The 26,492-nt window shown below is 40.2% G+C and overlaps 1 protein-coding gene across 2 annotated transcripts in view; it reads left to right on the top strand.

Annotated features, from left to right (window-relative positions):
* CFAP47 (cilia and flagella associated protein 47) overlaps positions 1 to 26,492 on the top strand; it is a 546,843-nt gene that overhangs the window by 92,323 nt on the left and 428,028 nt on the right. For both annotated transcript variants that reach the window (XM_075852746.1, XM_075852745.1), the window contains 5 exons: positions 7,501 to 7,669; positions 14,328 to 14,428; positions 17,072 to 17,234; positions 17,337 to 17,535; positions 25,296 to 25,502. In XM_075852746.1, the coding sequence (XP_075708861.1) occupies positions 7,501 to 7,669; positions 14,328 to 14,428; positions 17,072 to 17,234; positions 17,337 to 17,535; positions 25,296 to 25,502 (839 nt within the window). The remainder of the gene's footprint in view (positions 1 to 7,500; positions 7,670 to 14,327; positions 14,429 to 17,071; positions 17,235 to 17,336; positions 17,536 to 25,295; positions 25,503 to 26,492) is intronic.

The raw sequence follows: 26,492 nt of genomic DNA, 5'->3' as shown, positions 1-26,492 counted from the left end.
AATCACCTTCCTGAACACATTGCTGGATCTGTCATTAATTAATATCCGCAAGCAATTACAGACTTGCTTTCAGTATGTCTAATGTCTCACTAATTAGTTTATATATAATCAAATGAGGTTGTGGAAAGTAAGGAGCCGAGGGCTATATTGTAGTAAATATCCACACACAAGACAGTATAATAATTGTAGATGCATCAGATCAAAGAACAAAATGTGAGAAGTTAATAACAAATGCATATTTTATAAAACCTTACTTTTACTAAACTTTAAAAGGTTATTCTCTATGGACAACACCTCTTTTTATGTCCTTTAGGGATTATTACCCTTTATTGCTGCCATGGGTTTTGGGACATTTTTCACCTCTGGTAGCTAGGACAATTTTAACATTTTTCACATGTACAAATAAGGCCAGATTCACATCTGCGTAGTGCAATTCTGTTGTTCTGCTCCGTCAGCGGAGCAGTACAAGGGAATACCAATGGACACTGCCGGTTGGCGACGGAACCTATTGACTTTAAGGGTTCCTTTGGCTTTCCGTCGGAGTGTCTGTGATTTTACCAGACACAATAGCGCAGCATGCTACGCTATTGTCGCCGGTAAACCCTGGTAAACCCTGCCGGATCTGCAACGGAGGCCCCTAACGAAACCTCCGACGCAGCTGTGAACAGAGCCTAAAACCTAAATGACAAAATAAAGAATCATACATACCCCCCATACCTACGTATATATTTTCTGAAAGTAGACACCTGGCATATTATCAAAATGCCACTCAGCACTTTATACACACAGGCACCATCATGCAATTTTGTGTCAAAGTGCAATTTCTCAGAAAAAATTCACACAAATTCATGTTTGTGGCTAAAAGTGGGACCCAAGCAGAAAATTAGATGCATCATATCAGCGCAGTTGGAAACTTTTAAAAATCCTGCATTTGCCAAACACTAATAAAAATATTTTATAACGTCTAAATAATCTTTATAAAATGTCATCATTAGACAGATAAAGTATATGTAATACTTAGTGGTTAGGTGGAAAGCACAGGTATGACACTTGCACCAGGGCCAGCGACATCCAAGGTATGCCTCAGGGTTTATTTGAAGTGTGACAAATTTGGTATCCTGGTTTCTCCATATAAAATATCTATGAAGAGTTTTTATATTCATAGCAGCAACATTAGACCTCTAAAAAGCACCTGAAATGCTTCAGTACTTCATGTTACCCAAGTCATACTGTTCTCTCATTACTTTGATACGCTGTGAAATGTCTGCACTAATCTCTCCTGTGGTCCTGCCACGCTGTTTGTAAAGCTATCACTGCGTGCTCCCATGAGACATGCCTAGTGCATTCATGGTGCTTCGACTCTTCTTCTATAACACAGAAATGAAAAAAGATCAGCGGGAAAGTATCTTATGTTCAAAGGCATTATTATCACATCCAGCCTCAGAGTCACAACGGCTACCTCTTAAATATTTAAGCAACACATTGTCATGCCTTTCACGTTGCAGGATACAATACATTGTGTTGCACTCAAAATTGCAATCATTATAATTTAGCCATAATGAACCAAGGGAACCATATCAACTCATGGCGTAATGAACACACTATTATACGTTATTGTCTCATTAGTATTTATAAGTAGCATTTTAACCTGCTGATGTCCCTATATCATGATTTTTAGAAAAATTCTGGTTACATAATTAACGCAAGGTTAAATGTTAAGGCTTCAAATACAATGTTATTCCAGTATTATTAAAGCAGGCGCTTGTTCATTAGGTATAGCTAATTGTTATAAAGATGTTTTAGCTTGGTTTGTGATCATCTGCATCAGTTCATTTTCCTTTTGTACTTTTAGGATATATTCACACAGGTATTTTTGGAGCTGTTTTTGTCACGGAAGCCGTGTCAGAAACCACGCCAAAAAACGTCTGAAAATGCCTTCTATTGAATTCCATGGGAGGCGGATGCGTTTTTTCCCGCGAGCGAAAAAAAACGCTTGCGAGAAAAAAAAGCAGCATGTCCTATCTTCAGGAGTTTCCATCTCTGACCTCCCATTGACAACAATGGGAAGCAAAGAAAGTGGTTTTCGTGGTGTTTTTTGTCTTCAGTGCTCAATGGCCGCAGCCAAAAACGCAGCAAAAAACACGGCAAAGAGAGTGCGGGCAGGTCAAAATCTGCCTCAAAATTCCTAAAGGAAATTTGAGGCAGATTTTTCCAAAAACGGCATGTAAAAAGACGCCCACCACAAAGAAGTGCATATCACTTCTTGGGACGTTTTTGAAGCCGTTTTTCATTGACTCTATAGAAAATCAGCTCCAAAAACAGCCGAAATGCGAGTTTGATTAAAAAATGGCTGAAAAACAGGAGCTGTTTTCCCTTTGTTTAGTAAGCGTATGAACATACCCTTAGCCTTTTGGTGTGTCCTGTAGTTTCTGCCAGCTGCAGAATCACACCCAAAATGGCAGCCGGACACTGCTTAGTAATTTGAACACACCTGTAGGAGGGGGGGGTGAGATTCCCTCTCACATTTACGGCAGCTGTGAGTCAGGTTGCTTTGCCTTATTCACCTTTCTTTGATTCTGGGAAGTACTCCCTCTGGTGGCCAACATAGGAAAACATGTCAAATTATTATTTAATTTTTAATACCGTGTTTCCCCGATAGTAAGACACCCCCGATTGTAAGACGTATCGGGGGTTTCAGGGGGGTCGGCTAATATAAGCCGTACCCCGAAAGTAAGACATATGTCTTACTTTCGGGGAAACACGGGGGTATTGCCGCCTCCTGCCCACTTCCACTCCCACTTAACGCCGAAGGACGGATATATTCGTCCTCAGCAGCTGCTAGTTCGCGCCGGAGGACGGATATATCCGTCCTGTGATAGCGCGGGTACTGAGACTGTACCCACGCGATCAGCGGCAGGAGCACGGCTGTTATACACAGCCTGGCTCCTGCTGCAACTGCCGGAATCGAAGCGCGCGCCGATTCCGGCAGTTTAACCCATTAAATGCCGCTGTCAATAGTGACAGCGGCATTTAATGTGTTTGACAGAGGGGGGAGCTCCCTCTGTCACCCGATCGGCGCCCCCGCAAACAAATCGCGGGTCGCCGTCGGGTTTCCATGACAGCCGGGTGTCTAACAAAGACCCCCAGGTCTGCCTTCAGCATCTGCCTGTTAGGCGATGCCGGAGGCATGACCTAATAGGTTGCCTGTCAGTTTTACACTGACAGGCAATAATGCTTCGGTATACTAAGTATACCAAAGCATTATATATGCGATCGGCACATCGCATAGTGAAGTCCCCTGGTGGGACAAAAAAAAAAATGTAAAACAGTTAAATAAAGTTTGTGAAAAAAAAAAAAAAAAAAAATAATAAATTTTTGCCAATGTAAGACATACCCCGAAAGTAAGACATAGTGGGGCTTTTGGGGATAAAAAGAAAGTAAGACACTGTCTTACTTTCGGGGAAACACGGTACTTTCCACCGTGTGGAAGAAAAAAAAAATACAGCAAAAAACGTAAAAATATAATAGAAATAAGTAAGTTTAAAAAAAAAAGGTTTCATTCGCGACACATTCCCTTTAAATATTTTTGGGATATAGGCCGATGTTAGGCAGAGTAAGCTGTGCCTTAAACATTGTCCATAAACAGCCCTGGGGTCCTCGCAGATTTACATCCAGATGCGTTAAGTGGTTAAAGATTATTTTAATACATTCAAATTAAAATTGTTCATGGTATGTTAAAATCCCATGTCTAACCTTTCCTTTTATACAGCCCTGTCCCAGGCTGCCAGCTTGATCAATTTCTGTTGAAATCCAAGTAAGAGGAGACGCTAGTTAGTTTCTCCCTGACTGATATGATTATTGTAAAAAAACGTAACAGAATTTATTTTTCAACGTGTTAAAAAATTTTTCTTTTTACAGAGCCTTGTAACCTTATGCTTTAAGTAAGGTTAAGGCATTCTGCTATGGTATTGATACCAGATAATATATAACATATAACAAGCATAGATTCAGTCAAGTATGTCTCACTTCATGAGAGCGTTGAAAAGGAAGAGACAGCTGCCAGAGAGCTGTAAATGAAAGGTAAAAGGGCTCTCCGGGTGACTTGGTGACAAATAAGCTGCATGAAAACTGATATGGCTGAAATATAGCTGTCACACTGCTGCTTTCTGTCGCAGCAACTGAGGTACAATTGGCCAAACTACTAAAAGAAAGAATGGACACAGATATTTTTGTCTTGTGGAATAAATATAGAATATCCTATGAAAGTAGGACCATCTTCATTCCCTGACAAGGCCTGGGCCACACAGTTTTGATGCAGTTTATGTTAGGGTATGTTCACACACACTAATTACGGATGTAATTTGGGCGTTTTTGCCCCGAATTACGTCCGAAAAATGCGGCTTGAAAGCGTTGACAAACATCTGCCCATTGAAAGCAATGGGCTGACGTTTGTCTGTTCACACGAGGCGTATATTTACGCTCCGCTATCAAATGACGGCGCGTAAATAGACGCCCGCGTCAAAGAAGTGACCTGTCACTTCTTGGGGCGTAATTGGAGCCGTTATTCATTGACTCCAATGAAAAGCAGCGCCAATTACGTCCATAATGGACGCGGCGTTCAAGTGCCTGCACATGCCGTTACGGCTGAAATTACGGGGATGTTTTCTCCTGAAAACAGCCCCGTAATTTCAGCCGTTACGGACGCTGCCGTGTGATCATACCCTAACAGTTTTTGGCGCAGTTTTTTGAGCCAAACACAGAAATGGACACAGAAGAAAGTGTTTTCTTTATACCTTTCCTTCTTTTTGGATCCGCATTTGGCTTTGACTAAAATAAGGAAAAAAAATTAGAGGTCCAGCACACGATATGATATGAAAAAATACAAATCTATAAGTCAAAATTAAAACAAGAAATTAAAAAATCCCGGCAGAGAACGCCTATGCGTTTCGAACTTTTCAGTTCTTAAACATAGCTGAAAAGTTTGAAACGCGTAGGCGTTCTCTCCCGGGTTTTTTTTATTTCTTGTTTTAATTTTGACTTAAATAAACAGTTTTGTATTTTTTCATATCATATCGTGTGCTGGACCTCTAATTTTTTTTCTTGGATTTCTACCTACTCCCGATATAGCTCTCTTGCCCGTGCACCAAATAATCATGGAATGTGGCGTCTTTACTTCGAGTGAGTGGTAAGCGGATCAATTTTTCTTGTATATATTTGACTAAAATAAACTCGGCCAAAATCTGCCAAAAACTATGATGCTAGCTTTAAAGTTCCAGTTTTAGAAAAGAAAGAAATATAATCTTCTGACTGTAAGAACAAGAGACTGAAATGTTCATATAAGCAGGTATAGATACACAGCCTGAGATTGCATCATTAAAAGCCATTGCCCAGCATACAAGAAATGTGCAAGGATATTGATTAAAGATGCCAGACACCTCTTAATATACAAGAATCACAGTTTGAAGATCGAGCAATCAATCACAAAGACAGTCTTAAAATGATCTTCATATTCTTACTAAATAAAACGAATCAGGCGGCAGCATGATCTCAGCCTGAATGTAGATTTTAGGATGATAGACAATAATATTACATGTCTTTCAAAAAGAGGATGAGGATTTATGAGGCATGTCCCATATAGCAGATGCTTCAGTAGTCACAGGCAGCCACAGTTTGTGCTGTTATACTGTGTTAACTTGCTGGCATTTTTTATGGAAAAAAAATATTGTGTTTTTTGTATTGTATTTGAATATTTATTTCAAGAAACATTTAAAAAAGTGTTTGTTAGTTACAAGGGCATACATATCATAGAAGCGGACAATGCAGCCGATAAGGGGCCCCTGAAGTGTGGGAGCCCATTCCAGGCTGGTCTAGCTGTAATGCGAGGCACGTGTGTGGTGGTGTGTAAGGCCGATGTGCAGGGTAGCCACACTAAGATGCAATGAAGGCCAGGATTTGGTGGAAAAACAAAGTAACTTTACGTAGGTCTTTATTGTACTCACCCACGACCAGAGCAGGCAGCAATACAACACTTCTCATGATGCACAAGAGGCACAGTCTCTTAAATTAGGTTCAACTTGATTCAGGCAACAATGGCTGGTCACCACCCAGTTGTAGGACAGTCTCCTCCTGATATAGGGGTATGCCCTCACGTGACCTTTTGTCTTGCAGCCTACCCAAAATATGCTTGCATGCGGGGAGGCTCCTGCCTATCCACCCACCAATTACATGCTGTCTCTCACGAAGAGGCTCCTGCCACTGTCACCTGACCATGCAGAAACGCTCCTGTCCTTCACCTGCTCACTCAAGGCCATAATATAGCACTGGTTCCTTCTGACATTTTAGCAATAATTTTGCTATACTATGGGCGGTAGCCTGTGCACTGAACCCTATTAGGCGGGTATAGCCGCCTGTTATGCATTAAGCCTTGCCCCAGCGCGAGAACGCAGTGTAGTCACGGTGTACTACATCCGAGTGCTGTTATAGTGCCGGAAGAGGGATACATTTATATAGTGGGTTACAGTATCATGTTGCAATAGGATATGGTGACGTGGTTTTAATAATTTAAGTTTCTATCTTTGTGTAGTGCCTACCTGCCATCTATTTTCTTTAGTCTTGTTTCTTTATAGCCCTGATGCATTAGAGCAAAGCTATGACTCCAAGCTTATTCTTAATTGTCTATTGTAAGAAAAATTCAAATTCAAAAGTGTGCTAAATTATTATTTACCTTTGCAATGTGAACGACTATGTCCACCTTTGCAACCATTTTTTATTAATTGTTCCATTGCGTCTACAATGGAAAACTAAGAGCCTAAAAATCTTAACCTCAATAATAAAGGTCATTTTTTTATCTAAAGCTCTTATACAGACCTATATGTTTTATGGTAGCAGAAAGCAAACAAACCTGGTGTATCTGATCCTGCAGTCATATTTCCTTCCATTGGTCCCTTAATTCTGACTAACATACATTTGGTAGGTAAGCAAGAAGTAAGGGATAGATGGAAGGCAATATAACTGCAGTATCAGACTACACAGCTTTTTGGTTGTTGTCTGTTACTATGGAAACAAATAGTCCTGTATAGAAACTGTAGACACATTTTTAATTAGGACTTCATTTTTAATTTAATTTACAAAGATGGACACAGCCTTTAACTCTGAGGGTCAACTAGATAAAAAGAAGAGACCGTTAAATGAGTAATTCATCTCTGCTAAATTTGTACTTATGCAATTGTTGTCAACTTGATTATCAGTAATCCAGGGTACTCTGTATTGATTACTTAATAATTGTCGTGTACTTGCAGGTTAATGTGATTAATGGCAGATTTGTGGAGCACACTTGTGTCTGTTATAACAAAATAAATGAATTTGACGTAAATTAAGTGAAATCTTGGTTACCTATGCATGTTTCCTTTTCAGTTTCCAGTAATTTGTATACTATTAGTGATTTTTTTATTTATAAATGTATTAGCAGCAAGTATATTACTAAGGATTTTTGTACTGCAGGTGGCAGCCTATAACTTTCAGCTTCCAGTAAATATCAACTTCACTGGTGGATTATCTGATGCTGACAGCTCAGCTCCTGTCACCCCAACCCATTCAGAAAAGCATATTGTTGTTCCAAGGCCTCAACTGGTGAATGTCATCACTCCAGCTTGTAAAGTAAATGCTACTGGTATGTCAATACATTTGTATTTTATCTATTAATAGACTCAGACTGCCCACACAGGCAAGTAGTGCTGGTAAATATAAAGTATGAAGTCATTTCATATAGATGTGGTCTGTCTTTGTTCTGCCACTTTTTAAGCACATTCTTCTGTTCCTGTAAAACATAAGTATTCCTCAATTGCATATTCCCTTAGGACATAGGAGCATTGCATCCTTATTTTTCCTATAGCATTAATCAGCTACCGATAAATCTAAATCCTTAAGTAATCGTTGAATATATTTACCCATTTCTTGCAAATCTGGTGTCAAAAAATATATTCTCCATTACAGCCCCATGTATATAGTCACTGCTTAAACGGTTATCCGAGATGTTAAATACATTTTTTTAGGGTTTGGAAATGAAAAAAATAAACCAAAAAAGCAATATTTACCAAACCTTGCCCTCGGCGATCCAGCGCTGTTGCTCTGGCGGCACTCCCAGTTTGTTTTTACATGCACCTAGCATGTGACCGCTGCAGCCAATCAGTGGGCTCATGGGGGCTAAGCGGTCTATTTCTGCCATTATGCGCCACCGCTGAGCCATCTGATTGGCTACAGCCAGTGGCGGATTAAGTAGACTATGGGCCCTGGGCTGTTACCCAAACTTGGGCCCCCATTCTCACCCGCCGAACACTACCTTTTTGTGCAAGCATTAACAAATGGGTGTTACGATTCCACTTGTCAAAGGGCTGTGTCCCTACATACTGACAGTCTCCAACCATCGCTGACAGTATCACACTGTGCAGGGACACATCCTCCTAACAAGGGGAATGGTAACACACATTTGTCTATCAGTGCTGGACTGCACAAAGACTTTTAGTGAAACACAAGGATTTCCTATAATAATCATGTCAGGAGAGGTGACAGATTCTCTATAAATCTAGTGACTCACATGTGACGACACCTCAGATTCTGGTAACTTTTTTCCTCTTTTCTTCTCCATCCGGTCCAGACTTCATGACGACTTCTCCCGGCCATAACCCATTTCTGCAGAATTTGCCACTTAGATGTCTTCTGTTGCTCACTTTTCCAACATTTCTACACATATAAACGAAAACAAAATGATCATGGTGCCACAGACTGTGCCTCTAACTATAATAGCACCAAACACTGCGCCCCTGAATATAATTGTGTCAAACACTGTATAGTAAAGCACCACGTGCACAAAGGCCCCTGTATATAGCGTCACACACACAGCCCCCTGTATATAGCGTCACACACACACATCCCCCTGTATATAGCGTCACACACACACATCCCCCTGTATATAGCGTCACACACACAGCCCCCCCTGTATATAGCGTCACACACACAGCCCCCCCTGTATATAGCGTCACACACACAGCCCCCCCTGTATATAGCGTCACACACACATCCCCCTGTATATAGCGTCACACACACATCCCCCTGTATATAGCGTCACACACACAGCCCCCCCTGTATATAGCGTCACACACACATGCCCCTGTATATAGCGTCACACACACATCCCCCTGTATATAGCGTCACACACACACATCCCCCTGTATATAGCGTCACACACACACATCCCCCTGTATATAGCGTCACACACACATCCCCCTGTATATAGAATCACACATATCCCCCTGTATATAGCATCACACACACATCCCCCTGTATATAGCATCACACACACATCCCCTGTATATAGCATCACACACATATCCCCCTGTATATAGCATCACACACATATCCCCCTTTATATAGCATCACACACATATCCCCCTGTATATAGCATCACACACATATCCCCCTGTATATAGCATCACACACATATCCCCCTGTATATAGCATCACACACATCCCCCTGTATATAGCATCACACACACACATCCCCCTGTATATAGCATCACACATATCCCCCTGTATATAGCATCACACACATATCCCCCTGTATATAGCATCACACACATATCCCCCTGTATATAGCATCACACACATATCCCCCTGTATATAGCATCACACACATCCCGCTGTATATAGCATCACACACATCCCCCTGTATATAGCATAACACATATCCCCCTGTATACAGCATCACACACATCCCCCTGTATATAGCATCACACACATATCCCCCTGTATATAGCATCACACACATATACCCCTGTATATAGCATCACACATATCCCCCTGTATATAGCATCACACATATCCCCCTGTATATAACATCACACACATCCCCCTGTATATAGCATCACACATATATCCCCCTGTATATAGCATCACACACACACAGCCCCTGTATATAGCATCACACACAGCAGTGATGAAGGGAGGGAGTGAGTTATGGAAGAATGAAGGGAGGGATGAACAGATGGAGGGAGTGAGTGATGAAGGGATGGGGGTTTGGAAAAGTACTCACCAGCCTGGAGCGCTGTGTAAAAACTTGACTGGTGGGCGGGCCTTCTTCCCTGCAGATATTCTGCTCATTCACTGTGATAGACTGACCTGATTGGTGGGCGGGGGTCACATGGGCACGACGTCATCAAAGGTCCTTTAGCCTTCAATTCGGAGCACATTTATTTAGAGAGGTAACTTTCACTATCCCGGCTAAGCCCGCCCCGAATTGTTCTGCCTGCACCTTCTCTCTGCAGTGAGTTAGCGCTGCATAGTTTTTACGATTATGTGCAGTTCGGGCAGCAATGGGCCCCCTGAGTGTCTCGGGCCCCCTGAGTGTCTCGGGCCCCGGGCGGCCGCCCGAAACGCCCATATGATGATCCGCCATTGGCTACAGCGGTTACATGCTATGCTGAGTGCTGCTGAAGCGACAGCGCTGGATCCCTGGGGGATAGGATTGATAAGTATTGCTTTTTTGGTTTATTTATTTAATTTCCAGTCCCTAATAAAAATAAAAAAATTCATCCCGGATAACCCCTTCAACTACGCAGAGTTGCCATTTAGGAGTTTAGGGATTCTGGGTACTTCAGGAAAGTTGTTAGTGATGTAGCCTAAATGATATCACAGCCTGTGATTCTCTTACTAGTGTAGTTCATGGGGCTCTAAAAGGACCCAACTCATAAAGGAAAGCCTGCATGTCATATTTTGTTATTTTGTATTTATTTTTCCACTTTATGCTTTAGTTTTAAAAGCATTCCACAGTTTGTTGTTTTTTTTTGCAAAAATCAGTAGTACATGTGCCTACATAGAACTTTGTAATGAACCCTCCTAAGGCCCTGTTCACACTGAGTTTTTTTGCAGGCAGAAAATTCTGCCTCAAAATTCTGGCTGGAATTTTGAGACAGATTTTGATCTGCCTGCGTGCCGTTTTTTGCGGTGTTTTTTTTTTCCCGCGGCAATTGAGGCAAATACGCCACGAAAAACACTTTCTCTGCCTCCCATTGATGTCAATGGGACGTCAGAGACATAAACGCCCCAAGATAGGGCATGTCGCTTCTTTTTCCCGCGAGCTGGGAAAAAACCCCTCCGCCTCCCATTGAAATTAATGGGAGCCGTTTTCGGTAATTTCTTGGTGCGTTTTCCAACTTGGTTTCCACGTTAATAAACGTGTCCAAAAAACTCAGGGTGAACAGGGCCTAACGGAAAGTTACCTCCTTTTAGCAGCCTGTTGTTGTCCTGTTCACACTGTTTTTTTGCCATAGAAACTGCAGCAAAAACTGCGGCAAAAAACTGCCGAAATTGGTGGTGCCGTTTTTTCCCCTCGAGCAAGAAAAAAACGCTCGCAGGAAAAAGAAGCGAGATGCCCTATCTTGATGTGTTTTCCGCCTCAAAAACCCCATCGAAATCAATGGGAGACTGAAATAAACACTTTTTTTGCTGCGATTTTTGACGTGTTTTTCAGAAAAAAGCACTTGCGGTTTTTACCTTTGTCTGTTGAAGAAATAGGTAAATAGAACGCCTTACAAAAACACGGCAAAAACCGTGTCAAAAATCGCAGCAAAAACTCGTCAAAAAACGCGTGTTGCAAAACCACTTAAAAAAAACGGACCTGGCAGAACTTTCCGTGTGAACATACCCAGAAAGAGTCTGTAAATGTCCATGAACCTCCTCAGTCTTCCAATTTATCCATCTAGTATAAAACAATAAGAATTAGGAGATAGACCGTGAGGAGGAGGAGGAAGCTGCAGCTGTATCTCTCTCTCACTGTCTGTGTCAGTAGTTAGGGAGCGAGGATGGCGGACCTGATACAGTCTCTCTGCCTCAGCCTGTTAAGACTTATACTGTGAGTGGGGAGGGGGACATCTGATTGGTCAGGGCAGACAGTACACCTCTCTAGCTCCACATCAGTAGGAACCCATCCTCTCTGTATAATATGTAGAGAAAATGTACATTAACACAAATGATGTAAAAGGGAGAAAATATGCAGCTTACATACAACATTTCATAGAAATATGCAGCTGCCAAATGAATGATTGTGAAGTAAAGTATGTCCATTAACAAGTTAAAGATCATCTTTTACCAAAGTTATATTACATTATATTCTCATTTCAATTAAGTCGCTATGGCTAAGTTCACACTAGCGTTAGTATACGTTTAACTCTCTTCCGTCAGAGGAAAAGATGATTGAAAGATTAAACGGAAAGCAAAGGTTCCGTTAGAATTACCATTGATTTCAATGGTAATTGTTTTGTTTCAGTTGCTTTCCTTTTGTCTCCGTTCGCTAGGTTTCCGTCTTTCTTGACAGAAGCAAAAATTCAGTCTTCAGAACTTTTGTTTCCATAAAGAAAAAACGGAAACCTAGCGAATGTAGACAAACGGAAAGCAACTGAAACAAAAGAATTACCATTGAAATCAATGGTAATTCCAATGGAACCTTTGCTTTCTGTTTAATGTATCGACCCTCTCTTCCTCTGATGAACAGAAAAGCAAAAAGCACGGCGCCACATAGTGCAGGTCAATGAGGTTTGGGTGAAATATTGATTGTGGTCTATTATGCTCACCCAGGTAGTGCTTGGATAAGGTAATGAAAAGAATCCACGTATGCTTCTGCCAGGATCCAAACCGGTAAACCAAATGGTCACCGCTTGTTAGAATAGGGAGAGGCAGTGGGAAAAGGGAGGATCCTGTGAGGCGCTGCTGCGTGGCTGTTGGTGGAATTCAGCGATGGTAGACGAAGTGATATAAAGAAATATATGTTTATTATAAAACAGTAATGGCTACGTGTTTCAAATGTGAGTTCTACTGATCCCCCCCCGCTGATCCTTTCAAACCTCGTTTGACAGACGCACTTTGTATTTTTATAATTGTATTTTTATAATTGCATGTGTGTTAATTTTTATAAGGTAATATGGATGGTCTCCCTTTCTTTCAGATTTTTGTAGGAATCAATTTGTTTTTAAAAGAATTTTCCGACACAGATGTTACTCATGACGTCATAGTCACTCTTTGACCTTTCCCCCCTTTGGCCGCTTTTCCTTCCTGTGTACTCAAATTTCCGTTGATATATAAGTAGCTCCTTTTTGTATGTAATTTTAACGGCCTGAGGAAGACGCTGGTACAGCGTTGAAACGCGTAGCCATTACTGTTTTATAATAAACATATATTTCTTTATATCACATCATCTACCATCGCTGAATTCCACCAACAGCCACGCAGCAGCGCTTCCCAGGATCCTCCCTTTTCCCACTGCCTCTCCCTATTCTCTTCCTCTGACGGAAGAGAGGTAAAAGTATACTAACGCTAGTGTGAACTTAGCCTTATCTTACTTTTAGATTGTCCTTGAGCCATTTATCAGAAATGTCAGATTTGTGAATAAAATATCCCATATGAGTACAATATATAGTTATTATTTTGTTGTTAAATGATTGGTCCAAGCATGAAATATGGAAACAAGCATTTTTAGACAGATACTTATTAAAGGGGGTTTGCAGGTTAAAGCGTAATCATTGTATAAATCTTTCTCATTTACATTGTCTTTCAAATACTCACAGGTCTCAGCTTTTTGGAACCATTCCTTTCTTTATCTGGAGGCAATTTTTTGTGAGCTCAACAGCCTGGTCTCTGTGATCCAAAATTTTAGGATAAATTAACATGGCGTATACCTTGGAAAAGTTTCCCAACCTATACGCGACATACCCTTAGACTTTAATGGCCAAACATGTGCTAATAGAATGTCCTTTTGGGATACATTTGGCCGGTATACATCAGAATCCCTTAACCTCCGTTTTCAATACAACTGTATAAAAATAAAAAACAATTATACCATGTGGTATACGTAAAGCAGTCAGTGGCAGACATAGACATACAGTTGAATATGTCTGGTAATACATTTAGCAAACGTGGTGTGAATTTCAGCTTACCTACACAGATATTCTTTGGCAAATTACGAGGACGGTAGATTTTTTCTGCTGCTGATGTATTTAGCTCACAGAGGATTGCCTAGACACGATACAAATATAGCAAACTCTCACCTGTTAAGACTTTTAGGCTTGTTTGGGTTTTCAGCCTCTTAATAGTGAATATTTCCATTAGCTGACAGCAAGCAGAGTTATTGAAATTGGTAAGGAATTAAAACACAAATTATTTTAGAAAGTTTTACTTTTTATTATACAATATAGTTAAGCTTTATTTACATAAACACATCAAAACCCCTTAAATGCATGTCTTAAAATTATAGTTATCTCAGTTATGATGCCTTTTCACAGTTTTGCAGCAGCTGCTCAGATTCTCCACTACCCACATTGCATTCGAAATACTGTCTGGAGTGTATGATCTGGGCATTACAGATGACGCTTTATGCTCACAGGTAAGACTCTCACGTGCAACACGTAAAAAAAAAAATTGATTAGAAGTCCAGGCTCCTTGTAAGTGAGAGAATATGATAAATTAAGAAGAGTTCCCAAAAGCTATATTAGGTCCTATTCATATGGTAATCACAAGCCACAGATATATTGGTCTATATCCAGAGGGAAATAATCCCAAAAATGTTACTATTTTATTCTTGCTAAGATATGAATATTGTATATATTTTGTACGCATTGAAGAGCTCCTATTAAATGGTAAAGATGCCGTTTTATGCATTAAAGTGAATATCCTCCTTTTATCATCACGTCGTTTTTAGGTCCAAAATTCTTTGCTGAAGAATTTCCTAATATTCTTTTATAGAGGTCAGAGCTCTATTTATCTGATACAGAGCTTCAAATCCACTACAAAGACCTATATTTAAACAGAACGTTAAGGCTGCCAACAGTCACCACTTTAGGGAGCTTACTTAATACTGTTTTATTAACAGTAAGCTTCTAAGTTCCCTCTAGTAGCTGCGGCGGTAGCTGCTTTGTTATAAATTTACTGTATGTCTATGCAGGGGATCTGTATCAGAAAAACTGTGTTCTGACTTCTATAAATATATTTTAAGAAATTTATCAACAAATTTTGGAGAAAAAAACTAAATGATATTCAAGGATGGCATTCACTTTAACTGGCACAGGTTTAGAATATATAGTGTCAACAAAACCTACTGCTGCAACAGCCGGTATCAGTTTCAACTCCGATCCCGGCCATTTAACCCCTTAGACTGCGGCACCTAAGTGGTTTTATAGCGAAAGGGGGATCTCACAAAAAGCCCATCGGAAGTGATTTACAGGGCCTTAAAGGTGGCCTGTCAGTAAAACTTCAATAATGCATAATACACTGCAATACAAAAAATGCAAGTACAGACAAATAACAAAAAAACTAACAAATTGCTTTTATTATAGAAAAATAAATATTAAAAAATATATAAAATTGCATAAGTAACGAACCATACTATAAAATGATCGTATTATTTCTGACACGTGGTGATCGCAGTAAAAAGTAACTAAAAAATACCTTCCAAAAATGAAATATAAAGTTCAATAAAAATAAATCAAAAAGTCATATGTACCCCAAAATAGTACCAATGAAAAGTACAATTTGTCCCTCGAAATACAAGCCCTAATAAAGCTATGTCGACAGAAAAATTAAAATGTTATTGTGCAAAAGTAGATAACTATCAAAAAATTATATAAATGTATTATTGTCGTGATCATAGCAAAACTTTATGAAATTCATTAGTACCATGGTAATCCTTAAACTACTCTGTCATTTTGGGAGCTGACTGAAGATTTAGCATGCTTCAAATAACTGCCCCGAGTGTGAAGTTTACTCCATTGAAGCATAATTGATTTTTTTACTGATTAAGTTTTGTTCACATCTTGTTAAAAAAAAGTCCAAAACACAAGTAAACATCATAAGCATCATCCCATGTATAATCACTTTAAAAAAGTTTAATATTTCATTACATACTGATCCCTGTTCTGACAGCCGTGCAGCTTTTGTATGTCTTTTTGAGGCAGGACTTAGCACACGCTACAAGACTACATATTCTAACATACTCTGCTGTCCCCACTCCTTGTTGTCAAGCAAAATCCGTCTCTAGTTAAAGAGCAGCGGAGACGGACTGCAGGAAGTGGGGATGTTTCTCTTCACAGTCTGCCCATAGAAGACTATGGAGAGGGAAGGGGGAGCAGGAGCAGAGAGAGAAACACATACAGTGCTGTCCATAATAGTCTATCGAGAGCGAAGGGGGGACCAGGAGCATTGAGAGAGACACAGACACTGCACCCATGGAAGTCTATGAAGAGGGGAGAGCGGAGCAGGAGGAAGGAGCAGAAGCTGAGAGAGACACAGATGATGCTGCCCATAGAAGTATATGAATAGAGGAAGGAGAAGGAGGAGGTATAAGGGAGAGTAGAGACATTGATGCTGCTGCCCAATGAAGTCTATGGAGAGGTAAGGGGGAGCAGAAGGAGGCAGCAAAAGCAGAGAGAGAGAGGTGAGACAGGCTACTGGTAAGAGTTAGGCCCTGTTCACCCAGAGTTTTTTGCAGGCAGAAAAATCTGCGTCAAAATTCCTTGAAATCAATGGGTGGTGTTTTCGGCTGCCATAAAATTCTGTGTGAACATATCCTTATTTATCATCCCAGTGCTTCAGTCTCAGCTACACTGTTCCTTACTGCTGTATGATGTTCTCCATGCAGCTTCTGCTTCTAAAGTTGTGCAACAGAGAGATAGTGGAACAGGATGTTCTCTTCTCTGTGTGCTGTGTATGGGACACATGATAGCAGACAAGCTCCTCTCACTAGCCCAGAGAAAACGGAAAATTCGAGATACAGCTTGCAGAGGAGAAAACTGCAGTTTTTATTGTCAGGTCAATATTTACAAGAGGGTCCACCAATATAAAGGTCAACATCTGAGAGCTATGATATGATATATGTATTGAAAGTGTACAGTATATACACATTTTAAACATGGATATGTTTTGTATAATTTCTTTCATACACATACAGTATAGAAATGTATAAAAAAAAATATGTGACTGAAAGCTGAGTGCTATCTTGTGCTTAGATCCTTATACTCAATTCTCTTCCTAGGCACTTGACCTAAGCAACATTTCAAAGCAAACCGTGTCATGGAGGTTAAATCTTGATCAAACTTTAGAAACTCTGAAGAATGGCATTTTCAAGTTCAGTAAATGTTCAGGTGTGCTTGAACCAGGAGAAACAAGTACAATTAATGTTCACTTTTGCCCTGGTGGTAAGTATGGGGGAGACCGGATATTTTTATTTTATGTTGCCATTTTCATGCTATAGTATGTTGTTTTTGTTTTTTTTACTGATGTTTCTTTTCTTTCCACAGCTGGACCAGGGAATTACACAGCTGAAATTCCAGTAATCTTGAATGATAATCCAGATACTTTGTATATACCTCTCCATTTGTTTGGTAGATGCAAAAAAACAGTGATAACCTTTGATCCTCCACTTGTTTTACTAACTCCTGTGCCTTTGGACACAGAAGTGGAAGCAGTAATTGATGTAATGGCAGCAAATTATAACAGGTATATTAACCCCTTCCCTTTTTGGTCAATTTTGACCTTCCTGACACCCAAATTTTGCGAAAAATTGCAAAAATTAGAATTTTTCTAAATTTAAATGTATCTGCTTGTAAGACAGGCAGTTATACCACACAAAATTGTTGCTAATTAACATCCTCCATATGTCTACTTTAGATTGGCATCGTTTTTTTGAACATCCTTTTATTTTTCTAGGACGTTACGAGGCTTAGAACTTTAGCAGCAATTTCTCACATTTTCAAGAAAATTTCAAAAGCCTATTTTTACACGGGCCAGTTCAGTTGTGAAGTGGCTTTCAGGGCCTTATATATTAGAAAGCCACAATAAGTCACCCCATTTTAAAAACGTCACCCCTCAAAGTATTCAAAACAGCGTTTAGAAAGTTTCTTAACCCTTTAGATGTTTCACAGGAATTATAGCAATGTAGAGGTGAAATTTCCAAACTTCTATTTTTTTTTTGTAGAAATTCATTTTTAATCCATTTTTTTTGTAAACCAGAAAGTTTTACCAGAGAAATGCAACTCAATATTTATTCCCCAGGTTCTGCAGATTTAGGAAATATACCACATGTGGCCCTAGTGTGGTATTAGACTGAAGCAACGGCCTCAGAAGCAAAGGAGCACCTAGTGGATTTTGGGGCCTTTTTTTTATTAGAATATATTTTAGGCACCATGTCAGGTTTGAAGGGCTCTTGCGGTGCAAAAACAGTGGAAATCCCCCAAAAGTGACCCCATTTGGGAAACTACACACCTCAAGAAAATTATCTAGGGGAATAGTGAGCATTTTTACCCCACAGGTTCATTGCAGAAATTATTGGAAGTAGGCCGTAAAAATTAAAATCTACAAACCTACATTTTCTTTGAAAAAATTTAAATCTAAATTTTTTAAAAGAAAATTTAGGTTTAGCAATTTTTTTTTCATTTGCACAAGGACTAAAGGAGAAAAAGCACAGCGAAATTTGTAAAGCAATTTCTCCCGAGTAAAACAATACCCCATATGTGGTCATAAAATGCTGTTTGGACAGACGGCAGGGCTCACAAGAGAAAGAGCTTTGGCTTTTGGTGCTCAAATTTAGCAGGAATGGTTTACGGGGGCCAGGTCGCATTTGTAAAGCCCCTCAGGGGACAAAACAATAAAAACACCCAAAAAGTGTCTTCATTTAGGAAACTACACACCTTGAGGAGTTCATCTAGGGGTGTAGTGAGCATTTTGACCCCACAGGTGTTTCATAGAATTTATTGGAATTGGGCAGTGAAAATTAAAACAATCCCTTTTCTTCAATAAGACGTAGATTTAGCTAAATTTTTTTAATTTTCTCAAAAAATAAAGGAAAAAAAAGAACCCCTACATTTGTAAAGCAATTTCTCCCGAGTACGGCAATACCTCATATGTGGTAATAAACTTCTTTTTGGGCACACATTAGGGCTCAGAAGGGAAGGAGTGCCATTTGGTTTTTGGAGTACAGATTTGACTGGCTTGGTTCCTGGCCGCCCAGAAGTGACCACATTTTGGAAACTATACCCCTCAAGGTATTCACCTAGGGGTGTAGTGGGCATGTTAACACCGCAGGTGTTTTGCAGAAATTAGTGTGCACTCGATGTTGTAGAGTGAAAATGGGATTTTTTCCATAGATATGCCAATATGTGGTGCCGAGCTTGTGCCACCACAACAAGACAGCTCTCTAATTATTATGCTGTGTTTCTCGGTTTTTGAAACACCCTACATGTGGCCCTAATCTTTTGCCTGGACATTTGACAGGGCTCAGGAGTAAGAGAGTACCATGCGAAATTGAGGCCGAATTTGGCGATTTACAAAGTATTGGTTCACAATTGCATAGCTCTGATGTGAAATAATAACAGAAACCCCTGAGAAGTGACCCCATTTTGGAAACTGCTCCCTTAAGGCATTTGTTAAGGGGTGTTGTGAGCATTTTCACCCCACAGGTCTTTTCCATAAGTGATTGTGCTGCGGATGGTGCAAAGTAAGAATTAAAATTTTTCGCTAGATATGCCATTTCAGTGGCAAATATGTTGTGCCCAGCTTGTGCCACTAGAAACACATACCCCAAAAACTGTTAAAAGGGTTCTCCCATTTTAGGGCCTTGATAATTCGCCTCTTCAAACAGAAGAAATGTTCCCCTCGGGCCGGCACAACTGCATATTTTTTATTTCCTGACTTATGAAAGCCTTAACTAATTTTATTTTTTCATAGACGTAGTGGTATGAGGGCTTTTTTTTTGCGGGATGAGCTGTAGTTATTATTGGTACCATTTTGGGGTACATGCGACTTTTTGATCACTTTTTATCCTATTTTTTGGGAGGCAAGGGAACAAAAAACTGCAATTCTGGCATAGTTTTTAGGCTTTTTTTATACAGCGTTCACCACGTGTCCTAAATTACATGTTAACTTTATTCTGTGGGTCAGTACGATTCCGGCAATACCAAATTTATAGCACTTTTTTATGTTTTACAACTTTTTGCACAATAAAATTACTTTTGTAAAAATAATGTATTTTTTCTGTCGCCAAGTTGTGAGAACCATAACAAATTTTCTCGTTGATGGAGCTGTAGGAAGGCTTGTTTTTTGCGAGACGAGTTATAGTTTTTATAGGTACCATTTTTGGATACATGCAACTTTTTTTATCACTTTTTATTCCAATATTTGTAGGGCAAAGTGACAGAAGTGTAGGCCAAAAAAACTGAAATTCTGGTTTAGTTCTTTATGGGTTTTTTTTATGCCGTTCACCGCGTGGAATAAGTAACATAATATTTTTTATAGTTCAGGCGGTTACGGAAGCGGCGTTACCAAATATGTATGGTTTCCTTTTTTTTTCAATAATAAAGGACTTGATAAGGGAACAGGGCGATTGTGTTTTATTTTACCACTTGATACTTTTATTATACGTTTTAAAACTTTTTTTCAACTCCCACTAGGGGACTTGAAGGTCCAACTGCAGATTTTTTTTTTCTAATAAATTGCACTACCTATGTAGTGCAATGTATTAGATCTGTCAGTCATTCACTGACAGCAAGCCGATTAGGCTTTGCCTCCCGGCAGGGCCTAATCGGCTTCCGTAATGGCAGACAGGAGGCCATTGTTGGCTTCCTGTTGCCATAGCAGCATCGGCAGCCCTGATTGCATGGCAGGGCTGGCGATCTGCTAGCAACCTCTAAGATGCAGCATCGAAGTGGTTAATGGCAGGGATCGGAGCTAGCTCCGGTTCCTGCTGTTACAGGTGGATGTCAGCTGTAACATACAGCTGACATCCACCACTGATGACGCCGGCTCAGCTCCTGAGCCGGCGCCATCTTGCCGTCGGCTATGGTAGCTTTTCAGGCTCTGCTGCCGAGTGGGTCCTGGAAGGCTTCCATGCTAGGCATACCCGGAGGCGAGTATTAGGCCTCCGGTTGCCAGTGCAGCGACCGGTACCCCAGCAATTTAGTTGCTGAGATTCCTATGAGCTGCAAACAGCTTAAATGCAGCGATCACATTTGAGCGCTGCATTTAAGGGGTTAATGGCGGAGATCTAAGTTAATCTCGGTCCCCACCATTACAGCCGGATCTCAACTGTAAGATACCGCTGACATCTGGCGATGGTGACACCGACTCAGCTTCTGAGCCAGTGTCCACCATTTGTCGGATGGATACGGCAAAATGTGGGAAGCACTAGCTTTTCATGACGTATCCATACAACAAATGTTGGGAAGGGAAGTCTAGATTCAGATGTATCTACATAATCACCGGTATTATTATAAATAACTGACAATAATGAAGAACATTACATATATTATAATAAGATGTTGGACTCACATTTTAAAAAAGTGCTCTAGGTCTTCCCCGGGTAATTATAGACCAGTAAGCTTAACATCCATCGTGGGGAAAATGTTTGAGGGGCTATTGAGGGACTATATACAGGATTATGTGACAATAAATAGCATTATAAGTGACAGCCAGCACGGTTTTACTAAGGACAGAAGTTGTCAAACTAACCTAATCTGTTTTTATGAAGAGGTGAGCAGAAGTCTAGACAGAGGGTCCGCTGTGGATTTAGTGTTTTTGGACTTTGCAAAGGCATTTGACACTGTCCCCCATAGACGCCTAATGGGTAAATTAAGGACTATAGGTTTAGAAAATATAGTTTGTATTTGGATTGAGAATTGGCTCAAGGACCGTATCCAGAGGGTTGTGGTCAATGATTCCTACTCTGAATGGTCCCCAGTTATAAGTGGTGTACCCCAGGGTTCAGTGCTGGGACCACTATTATTCAACTTATTTATTAATGATATAGAAGATGGGATTAATAGCACTATTTCTATTTTTGCAGATGACACCAAGCTATGTAATATAGTTCAGTCTATGGAAGATGTTCATGAATTGCAGGCAGATTTAAACAAACTAAGTGTTTGGGCGTCCACTTGGCAGATGAAGTTTAATGTAGATAAATGTAAAGTTATGCATCTGGGTACCAACATCCTGCATGCATCATATGTCCTAGGGGGAGCTACACTGGGGGAGTCACTTGTTGAGAAGGATCTGGGTGTACTTGTAAATCATAAACTCAATAACAGCATGCAGTGTCAATCAGCTGCTTCAAAGGCCAGCAAGATATTGTCGTGTATTAAAAGAGGCATGGACTCGCGGGACAGAGATGTAATATTACCACTTTACAAAGCATTAGTGAGGCCTCATCTAGAATATGCAGTTCAGTTCTGGGCTCCAGTTCATAGAAAGGATGCCCTGGAGTTGGAAAAAATACAAAGAAGAGCAACGAAACTAATTAGGGGCTTGGAGAATTTAAGTTATGAGGAAAGATTGAAAGAATTAAACCTATTTAGCCTTGAAAAAAGACGACTAAGGGGGGACATGATTAACTTATATAAATATATTAATGGCACATACAAAAAATATGGTGAAATCCTGTTCCTTGTAAAACCCCCTCAAAAAACAAGGGGGTACTCCCTCCGTCTGGAGAAAAAAAGGTTCAAGCTGCAGAGGCGACAAGGCTTCTTTACCGTGAGAACTGTGAATCTATGGAATAGCCTACCGCAGGAGCTGGTCACAGCAGGGACAGTAGATGGCTTTAAAAAAGGGTTAGATAATTTCCTAGAACAAAAAAATATTAGCTCCTATGTGTAGACATTTTTCCTTCCCTTTTCCCGTCCCTTGGTTGAACTTGATGGACATGTGTCTTTTTTCAGCCGTACTAACTATGTAACTATGTAACATGTAGCTGTGACAAAATAGGTATCAGTTCTATCTTCTTCAGCTAAACCATCAAGAAACAATCCGTTTGTATCCGTTTTACATTGACACCAATGATAAAAATAATCAAAAATAAGTTTTTTTGAAAGGAGTAAAAGTCCTGCACTCTGCACTTTTATCTTCGTCAAAAAAACGGATGACTAACATAACGTATGCTAGCTGATACAATTGATTTCAATGGGATATTTAATTGATCCATTTTTTAAACGTATATAACAGTAGTGTGAACTTGGGGCCTGTTCACATCACCATTGCCCTTCTGTTGAGGGGTTCCGTCTAAGTTTTCCAGAGGGAAAGGCAAATGGTGACGGAAACATTGCTGAAGGTTTCCATTTGTCACCGTTGTGACAGGGTTCCAGTTGTTTTGACGGAATCAATAGCGCAGTCGACTGTGCTATTGATCTCGTCAAAAACAACAGAACCCTGTCACAACGGTGACAAATGGAAACTTTTAGCAAAGTTTCCGTCACCATTGAGATCAATGGTGATGCAAACCGAAGCTCAGGTTTGCGTTTGCCTTTCTGTTGAGGGCTTAACCCGATGGAAACCTCAGACGGAACCCCTCAACAAAAGGGCAACGCTGATGTGAACACAGCCTTACATGTTAACTCGAAAAAATTACTGGAATGAACAGTTTCTTCTTGAAAAGATAAAAATTTAAAGTTCTCAGTAGTTGTAACCATCTAATGGATAACTGAAAAGATGATGACAAATAGCAAGCTTTTGAGCCTACTTAGGTCTCCTCATCGGGCATGGTTTAACGCAAAATCAGAAGCGTTATATTTTTGTTTTTACGGCGTCCACTGTGCGTGTTAAATAGGGCTATATTGTAATAGTTTGGACTTTTAATGACACAGCGATATCAATTTTGTTTATTTTATTTTTTTTACATTACTTCAGAAGAAAAATGCGAAAAGGGGAGTTTTATTTTATTTTATTATACTTTTAATTTTTTCACTACTAAACTTTAACTTTTTTTACACATTTTATTAGTCCCCCTAGGGGAGTTGAACCAGTGATTAGATCGCTGGTACGCTGCAATACTAATGTATTGCAGTGTATAGTCATTTTTACAGGTTTCTGTTAAGCCCAGGCCCTGGGGCCTGTTCACATCACCATTGCCCTTCTGTTGAGGGGTTCCGTCTGAGTTTTCCAGAGGGAAAGGCAAATGGTGACGGAAACGTTGCTGAAGGTTTCCATTTGTCACCGTTGTGACAGGGTTCCAGTTGTTTTGACGGAATCAATAGCGCAGTCGACTGTGCTATTGATCCCGTCAAAAACAACAGAACCCTGTCACAACGGTGACAGGCAGGGCTTAACAGAGGCAGAGTGAAGGCAGACCTAGGGTCTTTCATTAGGCCCCTTGGCTGCCATGACAACCATCTGCACCCTATGATCGCAGCTTGGGGAGGCGGATGAGCTGTCGGAGGGGGCTGAGCCCCTCTGTATAACACCTCAGAAGCTGCGGTCGAGATTGACCACAGCATTTGAGGGGTTAAATGGCCAGGAACAGCGAGCGCGATGGAGCGCCTGAGCCCACTCCATACTTCTCCCCTGCACCATGTCATGCACTTATGTCATGGTGCGTAGAAGGGTTAATAGCTTTTCATAACGTATACATTAAACAGATGCCTAATAGTGGCTTCCAATCGAAGGAAGGAACATGTATTTGATTTATTCACCAAGCATAAAAAGATTATCTTGAGTGCTGCAGTTCCTTTCTTTGATTGCATATTGATTGTCTCCCTTGGACCTGGGATTCTTTACTGCGTGCACCACCCATGTTTGGGGAGTTGTCCTTTCCCACTAAAATACTATTTTTATTGCTGTGCTGCTGTTTTCTTGAATATATAATAGTGGCTTTCGTCACCCTTAGACTATAATGTATGTATCTGTTTAACGGATACTTAATTAACTCTCATGATCCTAGTTCATAGAATATCCGTTTAACCGACACCATTATAGTCTATGGTGACTAATGCAATCCGTAGGCAAATAAACATGTTGGGAACTAGGCCTAACATAAAGGAGAGCAGGAGAACGAGTGGTCTGGCGCATATGAGAGCTGGGGAAAAAGTGGTCTTTTACATAGTAGAGCATGGCCTTTTTTAGGTGTTGAAGAGGGAGATACAGGAGAGCTGGGGAAATAGTGGTATGACAATATAGGAAAATATAAATAAGAAGAAAAGCTGGAAAATCTGTTATCTGAAAACAAAGTTATCTGTCACAAAGGAGAACTGGGAAGGAATGGTCTGTCACATAGCAGAGTAGGATAATGAGCGGTCTGTCACATAGTAGAGCTGTGGCAGCAATGTTCTGGCTGTATCCTGGTATACTATAACAAGCATAAATGCTAATAAATTACTTCACTTTATTTGTTCAGAAGTTTTCTATTGTATGCCATTTTATTCATTTGTGTGCAATTTCTGTTGAGTGGACAGGCCATCATGGTTGTATCACCAAATTGATTTATCTTTCTGTAGGCCATCTGCATTAAAAGTGGAAATTCCAGAGGTGGAACTTGACAACGGTGACCGACAAAAGGTGTTTTCTGTACATTTTCCCAATGGACAGACTATTGCAGGCTCAGGTCACTTGAGTGACAAAATTGTCTGCAAGATCACCTTCAAATCTTCAACTCCAGTGTCTTGCTTGGCTGTCCTCTTATTCACAGATGAAGATAACAACCAGTAAGAAACATTTTGTTTATAACAAACCAGTGTAATTTGAAATTTTGTTTTCCTCATAGCGCTATTTAAGGTGTTTCTAAAAGTCTCCTTCCCAATTCAGGCCACTTTCACACGGCAGTATTCTGGTCAGTATTTTGCATCAGTATTTGGAAGACAAAACCAGGAGTGGGTCCATAACACAGAAGGCGTACAAATTTTTCCATGATACTGTTTCTCTTTGTTGGTTCCACTCCTGGTTTGGGCTTACAAATACTGATCCAAAATACTGACTAAAATGCTGCCGTGTGAAAGATGCCTTATTGACGATGAGGTTAAACAAGTGGAATCCTGCTCGTCACACTGAAGTGTCGGCTGTTCCACACAGCCGACACGCTCGTTCTATGGAGTAAGCCCTGAGCCCGCGCCATACTCCCCTACTCGACCTGCATCGGTTATATATGGTGGATGTCAGAAAGGGGTTATAATCAAGTATTTATGTTAAACATATTTTTAACCCCTTCCCGCCGCAGCCCTTTTTCAGATTTTGATTTTCGTTTTTTCCTCCCTACATTCCAGAAGCCATAACGTCTTTATTTTTCCATCGATATAGTACTATGAGGGCTTACTTTTTGCGGGACGAGTTGTAGTTTTTTGTAGAACCATTTATTTTGTCGTATAATGTACTAGGAAACGGGAAAAAAGTTATTTGTGGGGTAGAAAATGAAAAAAAACAGAGATTCCTCCATGGTTTTTTGCGCGCCGTTTTTACGAAATTCACTGTGCAATTAAAACAACATGTTAACTTTATTCTATGGGTCAATACGATTATGGAGATACCAAATATATGTAGTTTTTTCTATATTTTACTACTTTTACATGTAAAAACCTAAGTGTAAAAAAGAAAATTTTGTAAAGGATCTGCCAGGCACTACTTCTGTGGATACTTCCAGGATTAATCAATCGACACCTGAGGCCGGACCTCTTAGACTGACTCCGGCTCCCACCAATCAG

Source organism: Rhinoderma darwinii, chromosome 2 (assembly GCF_050947455.1).
Source record: "Rhinoderma darwinii isolate aRhiDar2 chromosome 2, aRhiDar2.hap1, whole genome shotgun sequence".
Classification (NCBI taxonomy): Eukaryota; Metazoa; Chordata; class Amphibia; order Anura; family Rhinodermatidae; genus Rhinoderma; species Rhinoderma darwinii.
This window is presented reverse-complemented; position numbering and strand designations above follow the sequence as displayed.